The sequence below is a fragment of the Bison bison genome, unplaced genomic scaffold (genome assembly GCF_000754665.1).
Source record: "Bison bison bison isolate TAMUID 2011002044 unplaced genomic scaffold, Bison_UMD1.0 scf7180017864270, whole genome shotgun sequence".
NCBI lineage: Eukaryota > Metazoa > Chordata > Mammalia > Artiodactyla > Bovidae > Bison > Bison bison.
In genome coordinates, this window is record NW_011494842.1 from 10,307,405 (window position 1) to 10,322,131 (window position 14,727).

The window sequence follows — 14,727 nt, forward strand, 5'->3', positions numbered from 1 at the left end:
AAAAATTACCTACCTGGTTCTGGGGTGGAGGACTAGGGTACTAAGGTAGCAACTGTAGTGAAGTCGCTCAGTCGTGTCCGACTCTTTGCGACCCCATGGACTGTTGCCCACCAGGCTCCTTGGTCCATGGGATTTTCCAGGCATGAATACTGGAGTGGGTTGCCATTTCCTTCTCCAGGGGATCTGAACCCAGGTCTCCAGCATTGTAGGCAGACGCTTTACCGTCTGAGCTACCAGGGAAGCAACTAGACCAACAAAATTAGATTTTACATCCCCTTGGCTGCTTGAACAGCTTTCACAGTCAGTAACAGAGAATGATCTGCCTGTTTACAACCTGGCTATTCAAAATGCCAGTGAGGCAGAACTGTGGTTTGTGAGAAAGTGATACTGCTGCATAACAGTGGATACAAGCTCCATGATGTCCCATTTAAACACAAGTTGTGCATATTTACATTTCCCTGCGCACACACACACACTACTATATTCCTTCTATAACAAGTAGGACCCCCAAAATTTAATCCTATAAAAGGTACGTGTAAATTCTATAAAGTAAGAGCAATAAAGACTTTTTCAGGCAATCTTTATTCTCAAACAAACAAAAAACCAACAAAACAACAGGTATTAAAAGACAATGAAACTTAATTGTACACGAAGGACCACATACCAAATTGAGAATCCTAAGTGACTGTGAGAGGGTCATTTTCTAATCGTCCCTGACTCTTTCCCCCAGATAAAAAATGGTAGCCCCATTCTTGTTTGAGAACCCGGGCTCTCTGGGTGGGAGGCAAACAAACTGTATTACATTCTTCATGCATTATTGTGGGGTGTTTATTTTATTTGAATTCTTCTAAAACTCTAAGACTTTGTGAGAAAATAATGGTTATCTTCTCCACAGAAAGGGTGAGAGACTACAAATAACTCTTACTTCTTATTCCACTACCAGATGCACAGTGGTCCACTGGAAAGGGCACTGGCTTTGAAGTGGGTCAGACATAAATAGGCCTTTGTACACAGGGGTCATTTTATGTGACTCTCCCCCGACTATGTCTTCTTCCTTAAGAAGATTTAAGGAGCTTCATCACCTCTATAGGTAGGTCTTGATACCACCTCCAAACTCAGGTTAGGTACTCCTGTTCCAGTGTTCCTATAGCATCTGTTGAATCCTTCCCAGAGATGACTTATTTTACTGTGTGGTCACCGTCTAAGTGTCTTTCTCCTTCATTAGCTCAAACGCTCCTCCAAGGCAGAAACTGCACCTGCGCATCTTTCCCTCCCCAGTGCCTCAGATACACTTGGCAGCCTCTTAATAAATGTCTGCTTAATGCCAAGTAATTTACAGTAGATAAAGAAGTTAAGCTTCACTGACAATTAGAACCAGCCTTAGTATCTGATTAGAGAAACAGGCTGGGAAAAGCAAAGCCTCTTGGTGTAGACTAATCCAGACGCTATATAGCGCCATTTTTAGAAAACTCTCTGAATTAAGGACCCCTCTGCTATTCCAACAAGTTTGCTTCTTTGCCACATTCTAACACCTCCACCCGCTGGTGAACTCCCTCACTCCCAAATCTCTGTTTCTGCTCCAGAGGACACATTTTAAGGGCGGAAGTCAGATCCCCAGTTCAGTGGATGCAAAAGCCAGTTACAGCAGACTTCCAAGTGTTTACTTTCCCAGGACCTCAGAGAATTCTAAACACACTGCTTCAGAGTATTTTGAGATGACAGTAGCAAGTACAAACCACCTACTTTCTATTTCCTGCCTCCAGCTGGGAACAAGCAGCAGCCATTTTGTTGCTGTGTAAATCAGCACATATGTATTGCTCTGCTTTATTTACTGAATTCCTCCAGGCCCAGCTCAAAATACTATTCTTCATAAAACCTTATCTTACTAGGCAAGAAAATACGTTGGGTTCCTTCACACGCCTCCTAAACCTTGAACCTTTCTCCATACTCTGCTTGTGTCTTTGTCTGGCATTCTCCGCTCCACGTCTCTATGCCCTGCCAGTGGGCTTATCCAGCTACTGTGAGTCAGATGGGAAGTTTCCTGATGACTGAAGCCCCTTTCACACTTTCTGCCTTTGCACTCATCATATCTCTATCTGCTTTCAGCTCCATTCGCTCCCTTGCTTTACACTGTATCTCAGAGGCTGAAGTTCCATAAACTACATTCCCCAAACTTGCCAGCCTGGTGTGGGTTTCTCCCTGTAGCTTTGTTTCTGCTGAAGCTCTACCAGTAGAAGCAGCTGGTGAAAATGGAAGATGGGAGGATGCTCCTGGTAGTACTGTAGGTAGCACAGAGGCTGATGGACACGGGCTCCAGTGCTCCTGTTCAGACCGCACAGTTCCTGGTGGCAGCAGCAGTGAGCGTTCCCAGAGCTCCAGCAACACAGACACCCTGCGCTTGTGCTGCCTGGTTTGGTTGCCCCACCTCAATTACTAACAAGAAGTCGAATAAAAAAGCCACCAGTCTTTTGAACCCATGCTGGTAGACACAAAGATACCACTTAATGGCCTAAAGTTGGTAACGGAAGCTTTTTCTTACTCCCTGAAAGGGTTAAAAAAAAAAAAAGACTTGAATTTTGAGCCTACAGCTCTACGTTCTGGTTGCCATCTCTTAAGCACAGGTAGCGCGAAGGAAAGGGACTTAGAGAGCTTATGCTTTCCAGGAGAACCAGGAGACCTTAAGAAGGGAAACCAGACTCATGCACTGCTAAACACCACACTCTAGTATCAGTGTTAAGTACTTACTATTCTCTCAAGTTTTACTAAAAAGCATATTCTCCATTCATCTGTAAGACTTATAAGAAGAGAAGAGCTATTTAAAAAGAAAAATACGCAAATGGCCCTAAAAATATAAAAAGATGCTCAATTTCTCTTGCAAGAGAAATGTAGTTAAAACTGTACTGGGATACCATTTCTCACCTATCGAACTGGCAAAAGTCCAGAAGTCTGACAATATGCTCCACTGGCAGGCTGTGAGGGAAAGACATTATCATATATTGCCAATGAGAATTTTAAAATGTTATACACCCTATGGAGGTGAATTTGGCAATATCTAACAAAGAAATACATGCATTTACCCTTTGACCATGCTGCTATTAAAAAGAAATAAATAGTATCTTTCTATACAGCTAGCTCTAGAAAAGCATTAAGTACAAAAAAGGCAAGGTAAAAAAATAAAGTATATATAGAATATAGTATGCTATCAATTATTTAAGAATGCGGGGGAGGATACAAAATACAAGTTACATATATATTTACTTATTTTCCTTTTTTTTCCCCAAAAAGGATAACCCCAGAAAAAGGGGAAAAGGAGATTACCTACAGGAGTAGAGGGGACAGAAATAGAAACTGAATTTCTCTAAAATACACACAACAGCTTTGTATATTTGATTTTAGAACTATGTATGTATTTCACACAATTATAAAACAAAAAAATTTCAAGGCAATCACTGAATACTGAAAGCAAAACGGAACAAATGAATCTATATGTACACTGAAATAGCTATATGACCATCCAACGAATTATCCTAAGTGTCTTTAAAACACAATAATTTTACTGTACATCTCTCATGGGATATACCTTAAGGGCCCAAAAGGTTACTGCAAAAATCTTGAACTATTTTCAGAAATCATGTGGTTTAAGGTAGTATTATAATGTAATTCTGCAATTATTTTGTATGTACTGAAGACAAAGCAAATAAATTATATTGTGCTTTATACTAGTGGCCAAGATTATCAGTATGGAAAAAAGGAGATGAAAGATCAAAAGGTTAAACAAAACTTTGTGTCAGTTAAGTTCAGTTCAGTTGCTCAGTTGTGTCTGACTCTTTGTGACCCATGGACTGCAGCATGCCAGGCTTCCCTGCTTATCACCAACTCCCAGAGCTTGCTTTGTGTATAGAATTTTAATTAGAAATATCAGCATGCACTCTTAATACTATTTACCTGTTGAATATATGATAAATAAATAAACATATGTGTATTCATCTCCTACTTCTGTTTACTGAGAAAGCCTAGGAATAGTGACCAACCCAATAGGAATTGATTAGGCTGAGGTTTCCAAATGTCATTTCCCATTTCACAGAACCAGGGCTTCCTGCAGAAATGGCTGATTCCAGATTAGAGACAATAAATGTACAAGATGAAGCTGGTACATTGTGTCATGACAGAAATCAAGGAACTACTGCGGACTACTGAGATCATGTTAGAAAGACTCAACAGCCAATATGAAGAAGTTAAAGATACGGACAATCTGAATATCAATAAAAAATAACCCAAGGGATTAAAAGATGTCCAATTTGTTTAATCTCATAAATTCAAAATGATATTCTCCTTCCTCCCTCCTCCCCCTCAAAACCCCCAGAAACAAATCTTACTGGTTACCTTTGGAGGATGCTAGGTAACTACCTTTTTAATTTGAAAAGTGGTAAAAAAGAAGAAAGAATATGACATTTATCCTACTTTTCCTGGGCAAACTGCATTTTAGGATTATCAAATGAGTGTTCAGGAAAGTTTTTCTAGAGGAGGAATGATAGGATTAGAATAGAATCATTTTATACATCCAAATTATGAAAGAATGAATCTAGGAAATATTAATAACCATGAGTGGATGTGACTATCCAAGAGAGAGAGGCAACCAAAGATTTCTCTCTGCTTCTTGATAGACATATACCACCATCTATAGAGCATTTTATAAACAAACAAACAGAAAAAAAACCAAAAAAAAATCCTGAATCAGATTTAGCCTCTATCAAACTATTAAACACAAGAAATACAACAGAGGATCTATTACTATGGGGATCTAATCATCAAAATCCAGGCTGTTTAAAACTCTGCAGGACAAAAAGTTAGTTTCTTCAACAAACACATTATAATTAGAAAGAGAGGAAAACTAAAAGAAAAAGACAGGGATAGACACGTGTAAGGAAAGCTACAGATTTTAAGAGATTTATGAGTCAAAAGAGCTACCTGTTGACAGTATGGACCTTAATTGAATTCTGATTTAAACAACCTATAAAAACACATAATCTCACTCCAGACTTTGATTCAATTATGATCATCTGAACACTGACTGGGTATTTAATACTCAGAAGTAATAATGATTCAATTTCGGGGTGTTATAATGATATTGTGATTATGGCCACAAAAAGGAAGGCTTTACTTTTAGAGATGTATACTGAAGTATTTATGGATAAGATGATAGAGTGTCTGGAATTGGCTTCAAAATAATCTTCTGGGGAGGAAGTAGGCAGCATACAGATAAGACCAGGTTGTCTATGCGTCAGTAATTCTTTAACCTTAGTGGTGTGTATCATTCCCTCTACTTGAACAACTAAGACGGTATTCAAAGAAGTGAATTTAAATACAAGATTAAACGAAAAGGAAGTTTTGGCAAGTATTATGAAAAACTAGAGGGATTTGGCATATGCCACAGACATATCACAAAGTGGAGTGCCAAGGCAAGCAAATACATTCTTTGGGAGGTTTAATGTTTAAATAGCACTCATATCTATTTATAGCAGTCATATCTATTCTAACTTTCCTCTATGCACCAGCAGTAAGAGGTTAAGTTTCCTACAAATGCCTCCTAACAAAGAGGCAAGACTCTCCCAGGCAAGAATACATCCCAGCACTACCCAGAAGCAGCCACCAAATAAGAAAGGGCTGTGGTGGCAGCAGCAGATAAGGTGGGAGAAGAGCTGTGAGTCTGATGCCCAGGTCTGGTCAGTGCACTTAAGGTGGGCCCATTCCCATGGATGCATGAACCCACAGGGCTCCAAAGCCTCCCCAAGAGTCTGTGCAAATGAAGCAGTATGAAGAGTGACATGCTATCAACAAAAACGTGAAAAAAAACCCTTTCGTAGAAAAGGAAGACTAAAATCTTACAAAGCTGGTATGGTTATTTTTATTCATGTTTCTCCTAACATCATTATACATTTTAAATAATAACATTAAATCTAATTTTAAAAGACACAGTTCAGTTCAGTCGCTTAGTCATGTCCGACTCTGCGACCCCATGAACCGAAATACACCAGGCCTCCCTGTCCATCACCAACTCCTGGAGTCCACCTAAACCCATGTCCATTGAGTCAGTGATGCCATCCAAACATCTCATCCTCTGTCGTCCCCTTCTCCTCCTGCCCTCAATCTTTCCCAGCATCAGGGTCTTTTCAAATGAGTCAGCTCTTTGCATAAGGTGGCCAAAGTGTTGGAGTTTCAGCTTCAACATCAGTCCTTCCAATGAACGCCCAGGACTGATCTCCTAAATGGACTGGTTGGATCTCCTTGCAGTCCAAGGGACTCTCAAGAGTCTTCTCCAACACCACAGTTCAAAAGCATCAATTCTTCGGCGCTCAGCTCTCTTTACAGTCCAACTCTCACATCCATACATGACTACTGGAAAAACTATAGCCTTGACTAGACAGACCTTTGTTGACAAAGCAATGTCTCTGACACAAGTATTTTTTAAAGTAATTTAGGAGAATATTGGACTTCCCAGGTAGTGCTAGTTGGTAAAGAAATCTGACTGCCAGTGCAGGAGACACAAGAGACATGGGTTCTATCCCTGGGTCAGGAAAATCCCCTTGAGAAGGAAGTGGCAACCCACTCCAGTATTCTTTACTGGAAAAGTCCATGGACAGAGGAGCCTGGTGGGCTACAGTCCATGGTGTCACAAACAGTCAGACACGACTGAGCACACTCAGCAGCAGGAGAATACCACTCTAATGAGAGTAGCCTGAGCTATGAAACAAAGGCCAGGAAATATGATAGAAATTCTGAATCTCGAAATGTAAGGGTACAGCTGCTACTGCTAAGTCACTTCAGTCGTGTCTGACTCTGTGCGACCCCATAGACAACAGCCCACCAGGCTCCCCTGTCCCTGGGATTCTCCAGGCAAGAACACTGAAGTGGGTTGCCATTTCCTTCTCCAATGCATGAAAGTGAAAAGTAAAGTGAAGTCGCTCAGTCGTGTCCTACTCTTAGCAACCCCATGGACTGCAGCCCACCAGGCTCCTTTGTCCATGGGATTTTCCAGGTAAGAGTACCAGAGTGGGGTGCCATTGCCTTCTCCTAGATACCACTAGTTATTCATGATGACATTATTGTAGTTTTATATTTTCCCCTATGAAAACCTGGCATTGGATCAGTGGTTCTCAAGGGAGAACAGCATATCTCATAGGATAGAAGGAGCAGTAGGCAACTACAATTTAAAAATAATTCCAGGTGATTCTTACATACACTGTGGCCTCACTAAAGGACCACTTCTTTCTTGGAGGTCCCTGTAGAATGGCTGTGGCTGAGGCCTGTGTGCAGCTAAAACGCACCTGATCACCAACATGGAAAGCTGGCCATTGCTGTTTCAAATGCCCCTGTAAATTTGGCACAGCTGCCATGCCAGAAAAAGGATAATGAAATCACCCTACATGCTCTCATGACTTAAACCAGCTCCCTGTCTGCCCAGCATGGGGGCAACTTAGAGCCATGAAGACAGTAAAAGCAGAGCCAGCGGGGACCCCACTGCAGGCCATCTGCCGACAAGCACACACACCAACCTGCCTGCCTGCACCGCTGCTCCTGGAGGAGCGTCCCTTGGAGGAGGGACGACAGGCAAGTGACTGCAGTGCTCTTGGCAGTCAATGTGAGCATCTTAGAAGAGGGCTTGAAAAAAGTGTCTGACCAGACACCAGAAATACTTGTAGCCTCTCTACAGTCTTCTTTCATCCCTTGACATGTCTGAGACTATTATGGCTTCTGATAATGCTGACTAACTCAGTTTGGACAAAACAGAGAGACCAACAGCAGCATCCCTCACTACAACTGATTCTGAGTTTCATTCCTGCAGTGGCCTTTCATGCCAGATAGATTTGTTTCTTCGATAATTACAGTGCCTACAAACCTGTCCTTCATCCACTAAGAAGGGAAAGGGGCCTTCTATACAACATGCTCAAAATGCAGTCTACCAGGCTGAAGTGAGTAGCCAGATGCTCTACACCTCCTATGGTTGCAAAGGTGGTTTGGTTCCTAATAAGATCCTTCTCAGTAAGGATGCTCTTAACTATACAATCACATGCACAGTCAGGTCTGGTCTAGAAAACAACATGGGCAGCAAGTAAAAAGGAACAGCCTTTCCAAAACACTCCATCATCACAATTCTATGCCCCTTCACAGAATTAAAAGCCTTGATAATATCAGGTAATGCCCACTGTTAACTTTCAAATGGTTTCAAAGTCACAAAGAGGCAGGATGGGGAACACATGTATACCCATGGCTGATTCATGTGAATGTATGGCAAAAACCACCACAATATTGTAAAGTAATTAGCCTCCAATTAAAATTTTTAAAAATTCCAAAAAAAAGTCACAAGGCTTATCAACATTTATATTTAATACTAAAAACTACACCCATTGCAAAGTCAAAACCAAACTGTTTTAGTTGAGCTCTAAAACTTTTCTATACGTTGGAATAATTTCTACTCTTGCTACTTTATTAGTATTACTCTCTCAAATTTCCCTAAAGGATTATGTTTAGGAAACAAAAAGTGTTATGAAAATTTAGACTTTTGACCATTCATAGAATTAGTAAACATTTCTAAGCTACCCTCATCTTTCTCATTCTAGTTTTCACCATGTTTTTAGGACATTGTCAATATGTTCTGTGTCCCAGCATGAACAGGACTTGGGTAGGAGATGAGAAATGAGTCCCTTTGTAAAGGTAAAGAACTACTTTAGGTATACCAAGGCATGGGTATCTTATCCCTTCACTTGAACATAAGAGAGCTCCTTTTCCAAGAAAGCTGCAGTGAAGGTGCAGATTCAAGGATCTAGTTAGTTACAAAACATGATCTTGGTAGGAAATGAGCAAAAACCTGTAGGCATGGATTAAAGAAGAATAATCAGCCTACACAGAAAAAGCCACTCATGGTATCATAATGTTAAGGGCTGAGACAGCCAGACTAAACATGACCTAAAACAAAAGCAAAAACAAAGCACAACAGAAAACAACCAAACAACTAAATGAAATTTAAAATGTCCTTTCCAAAGATTAGCCAGGCTGAACTGGTCACAAGATAATCTTCATTACGGTAATTTAGTTACTTTGGTCTTATTTTAATTACATGCAGTCATTTTCTTGAGGTGAACTTGACAAAGAAGGGCAAATAGGGACTGCTGTGTCTATGAAAAGGAGATATTCTCATAGCTGAGCACACTGTTCATATCAAATCAAAGGCCAAAATACCTGCACAGCCTTGGAAAGTAGGAGCACTGGATCAATATTATACTGACTTCCTCCCTGATCTTACCCACCATTAAATACAGAAAAGCCTCTTGGTACAGGAGGCTGTGCCCGACTATCACAACCATTCCCCACGGAGCAAATCTGAATGAATCACTAGAACATTTCCAATTCTGAACTACTAGTATAATATTTACACTCTTTTAAGTTTACTAGAATTATTATTTTGACTACTTCTAAAAATATAAGCCCTTTCTATGTCACTCAGCCAGAAGGCATTTAAGTTAACCAGAGCTCTTAGTCAAAGCTGATTAACAGGTGAATTAAGATGAGTTAATGGAATAACAAAATATTTGAAGATAACATAGCTATGTGATACATAAAAATGTAATTGTAACACTTACCTATCAGCCCCTTCTCCAGAGTGAAGGTTTTGTTTGTAAACATACATTCAAAAGCCACAATGTGAAAAATCTTATTCACTGTGTTGTGAGTCCCAACTATTCGAATATACCTGGGGGTAAAAAGAGGAGAAAATCTGTTGAAGAAAATGAGCTTCCATCATAACAAATCCAAGGATAAGAGAAAAAGATATACTACGTAAACATACAGTCTACCAGAGCACGGACTGAGAGAGACTCTGAACAGGCTTCAGACCCTGCACCTGCTCCTTGGGGTTAGCTCCAACTGAGTCTAGAAAAATTACAGCAGAATTAGGGAGGTACCACTTTCCAGAGAATGAAGTAGAACTTAGACATGGTTTACCTAGAAAATCAAACCAGGGGCTGTTTAGCTCAACTCCCAAATGTCAGCACAATTATACATCCATGAGACACTGACACTGGAGAATAACAGCTTCTATCCTTACCTCGTGGTTAGGAACGTGCCTGTGCACAGGTGCACAAACACACACAAAATCAAATACTTTCCAACTCAATGAAAGGTTTCACCCATTGGATGAAATGCATGAAATCAATACTGCTTTCTCATTTAAAGTAAAAAAAAAAAAAATCCATAGACACTACTGAAAACCACTCACAGTTTCTTGTATTTTAATGTTGCTCCTAAATTCTCATTAGGATGTGAACCCTATATTCTTACGCCAGTCCCCAACTTGACTGCTAGGATGCCTTCTCCTGGCCAGAGGAAGTGATGTGTGGAGGTGAGCCAGCCTGCTCTGCAGCCTCCCTCCTGGCCGCAGGGAGCTGGCATCTGCACACAGTGCAGAGTTTCATGGGGCAGGTCTCGAGCATCTCAGCCTATTCACCCTCTGGATCTCCCTGGAGGCTTCACCTCTGACAAACAAGCATTAATCTTGGAGCAACTTGCCCCTTTCATTCTCCAAAGGGACCTGACAGTTCACAGGTTAATGAACAGACAAACGGACTCTTCTGAGTGTCACTCAATTCCACGGGGAACGTATTGTGCTACACACATCCTGGAATTCTAAAGAAGAGCAAGGCAAAAAATAACAGATGAACTGATAACGCTCTCCCAAATTATGAACTATGTGCTCTGAAGGATGCAGCGTATTAAGCGTATTAAACGAACAGATTTCAATTAGCAGATGACAGACTGGGCAAGGTTTTAGTAATATCTTCCCTCCGCTGTGTAAAACAACCTTCCATTTAGATGATGTAATTTTACTTCTGAGTTAATCGCTGTTCACTAATTTGGTAATTTCCTTACATTTCTCATCCCTCCAAGTTAACTGTATAATGTAAATGGCAATTTAAAAAAAATTCACATTATAGAGGCTATATTTGGGGATTCTGTATCATGAGCTATTTTCTCTCCTGTTTCTTCAAGCCTGAATCTCACCGCAATCCCTGTGCACCTCATTTAGCCATCTGCTCCTTGACATGAGCTGATCGCTCATCTTCATAACCAATAGTAATGCCCTCTCCTGGACTGGCTGCTCTGTGTTCCCATCCCCGCTGCAGGGAGACACCATTCTTCCTGTGTGGAGAGTCAGGGCAACTGCTGTGCTCACCATCGCCCTCTGGGTAAGCAGGAGGTTGGCTATGATCTGTTCTCTCCAGCCTTCAGGGCAGACAGAAGGTGTTTGACTTTACTGGGTTTGGGTAGGTGGATGGGGTTCACTTAAAATAAGTCTTAAATGGTCTGAGTAGAACAGATTGTGTTGTTCTTTACTGCTGGCAGTAACAATCTCTCTGGGCTTTCTGGAATGGAAGGGGTGTGTTAAGCCTGGCACCTTGGCCTGAATCTAATTTTATCCATTTCCTTAAACCCACAGGAACTCAACAAGCATAGCATTTTCAACCGCACATGGTCGTGACAGTGAGTGCTGCTTTTTGCAACCTTGGAGGGAATGTGGTTTGGTGGAATTTGATCAGATCATTTTCCTGTTCTCTAGGTCAAATCTTTCAAAGGAGAGATAGCTTTCCTAATACTGAGGAGATAGAGGAGCAAGGGAGGGACTAATAGGGCCTTCCCCCAGTGGCAGTTCTTAAGGTTAACAGTTCAGGCTGACCTAAGGGGATGCACTAATGTTCCCTCCCTCTCTTTCTTTTTAAAACATTATATGGAATCAGCCTCCAAGTTTAGGTAACAGTCATTTCCCAAATTTTACCCTGGTGTAAATATCAGGAATGGGAGAAATTAAAGAACTTTCCCCTCTCTCATCCCCTGATTATAGGAAACTGAAAATAAAAAACTGTACTGGAATATATTTTACAGCCTTAATGATAGTGTTTGTGATAACTAATAAGATAATATATATGATTGCAAAAGCATTGAGAGATGCCTCCAGATAAAAAAAAGTTCTGTATAAATGAAGATAATGTTATCTCTGTTGCATAATCCTGAGGTCAAATTAGCAATTCACCACTGTACATCACACTTCTTGATTAGCCTGTTATATGTAATGCTCCTAACAAGTTTAATTATTCTAGTTCTACAATACTCTCTAAGTCTCCATAAAATTATAGCCTAATTTACAAAAGTGGCATAAAGTCGTTACTCAAATACACATTAAAAAAATGGTAACAAAGTCACAGCAAAGAAGCCATGCTCCTTTTCTCCAGCAAAGAATCGTTTAGCCAAGGACTCTGTCCTTCACTGAAGATCTCGACTAGAAATAGAAAACAGGCTTAACTAATCCCCCAACTTCAGTGACTGGTAGGGCATCCTGGAGCTCTCCATTAAGAACTCAGGGGCCCTGTCCAGCTCAGGGGAAAGCGTGCCCTGATCCAGGAGCAATGTCCAGAGGGAGAAGGAGGAAGTACCATCAAGGTACCATCCTCGATCACAAGCAGATTTTCTTAGTGAGGCTCACAATGGAACATCCTGCAGGCAGCAGTAACCACTATCCAAGCTATTGAAAACCCAAGGGCTGGGGATGGGAGAGATAGAGTCCTCTCTACCTTTTTTTTTTTTTGAAAAACAAAACTTGCTTCTGGGTCATGACACCTAACAAGAAGAAGTAGATCCTATATTTTCTTTGTCACAAAAGATTTTGAGTAAAAGGTAAAACTTAAGCTTAATTTTCTTCTTTCAACATCATCTCTCCAATGCATACTCAGACTCTGATCTAACCTGATGATAAGGGCAGTGGCAGCTAGTGACTTCATCAGTGTGCAGAAAGGAGAGCTGCTGAAAAATATGACAGCTATCCTTTGTTCTCTCTGAGGTCCTCAACAGCAGCTCAGACAGTTGGAAGATAATTAAAACTTAAACAGGGACGAGGAAGGCAGATATGCAACAGATTGGCCCTTTCTGATGGAGATGAATGCCGTCCACACGAGCTCTGGTGCAACAGTCTGTTTCCAATGGTCTCCTCTCTTCCCTCTGTTAGCTGTCTTCTAGTCCTGCTCACAACGCCTGGGGCCTCAACAGTTCCAAACAGGATGTTTCAGTGCAGAAGTTTCTAGGAGCTATAATATTGTGGGTGAAAAGAGATTCTTCTTTGATAAAATTAAACCTAAACCCCCCATGGATAGCACTCTAAAACTGAGAAGCACTAGAGTTTTAAAGTACTAGCTTTAGTGTCTAACAGAACCAGGTTTGTCGCCCAGCTCCATCACTTAATTAGCTGTGTCGCTACGGGAAAAAAAGCTTTAAACCTTTTGAATCACAGTTTCCTTCTCTATAAAATGGATCAATAAACAAATCTTATATGATATTTAAATGAGATAAGTAGTTAAAGTATCTAGTGCAGGGTGTGGCAGAGTACAGTATCATTAAACAGAAATGCAAAGAGTAGATCCTTGGAAGCAGAATTTCTTTTGGACTTAGAGACTGTTGGGTGTCTGGGAGTGCATTCCTAACTACAGGTGTTAAAGTGGTGCATCCAGGCCCAAAGATGGACCTCAAGAGCACAGGCCAGGACTAGTCGTCCCTTTAGGGCCCCACAGTATAGGTGTTAGGGTCCATGGCGAGAATCTGCATTCCAAATGCAGATTACCTGCCTCTATGTCACTTCCTGCTTTAAGCCCCTAGTCTTTAGAAAAGTCTCTTTTAAACGTTCTTGACCTAAGTAAGCTCTGCATAAAGAAACAAGGGAAGAATCTTTTGCCCATATTTGGTCCAGCTACCTGTGCCTACAGAAGAGTTTCTTTTTTTGTGCAAACTCTGGAAGTTTGGGGTTTTAATTTACCAAGAAAACTAGCACTTCTTACAAAGAGACACCATAATACTGTGACCTAGAAAATTTTTCCCTTGGAGATTTCATTGTATTCCCTGCCTGTTCTGGGGAGGTACTACAAACTCCTATTCTTAATCTTCTTTCCATCATTTCTTGTCAGGACGCTACAATATTTCATTTCTAAGCCACAAACAACACATCTTTAACAAACTGAATACACAAAGCAGCAACTTGCACCCCTCACTTTAAACCCATTGGAATCCTCCAGTCTTTGTTTCTTTAGTCTTTAGCCTACTTGTGGTTACAGTTAATCCTTAACCTTTGCCTCTAGTTACATGATCACCTAACTTCTGAACTGAGCAGATTCTACTACAAGATAAGATTGAATTCAGCAAAAAATATTTAAATGAGCTCTCAAGGGATAAACTAAAGCCAAAATCCATCAGAATTTTATTCTCTTGTAAACAAAACTTTCTTCTCAAATTGAACTTTATATTCTTGGGTTAAACAAAGACTCTGGAGAAAACTAGAGGTAGCCTAAGGCTGGGATCCCTAACAACACAAGAAGGAAGCCCTAACATTTTGGCTCTTCCTCTGAGATCCCCATGGAGAATTCTGCAGAAGATTGTCCTTTGCTGTGGCCAGAAAGACGACAAGAACTTTAACTACAGCATTTTCTAGGGACTCAGGACCATGTGGGTTTGGAATTCACCATTTCCACAATTTCCCATTTGACCTTTCCTTGCAAGGAGATATGAAGAATGTATATAAATAATTCTCCAGCCCAAGAAGCTGGTAACATCTGTGGGTTTCCCCAGGATGATATTTTCTTCTAGTTCTAGGTACAGTGTTAACGCTCTTCTAATCAAACCCAGACTGGAGGGGAA

The 14,727-nt window shown here is 40.8% G+C and overlaps 1 protein-coding gene across 2 annotated transcripts in view; it reads right to left on the minus strand.

Moving 5' to 3' along the window:
- The window catches only part of BTBD9 (BTB (POZ) domain containing 9), a 411,775-nt gene that overhangs the window by 138,297 nt on the left and 258,751 nt on the right, over positions 1 to 14,727 (minus strand). For both annotated transcript variants that reach the window (XM_010848690.1, XM_010848691.1), the window contains one exon: positions 9,639 to 9,748. In XM_010848690.1, the coding sequence (XP_010846992.1) occupies positions 9,639 to 9,748 (110 nt within the window). The remainder of the gene's footprint in view (positions 1 to 9,638; positions 9,749 to 14,727) is intronic.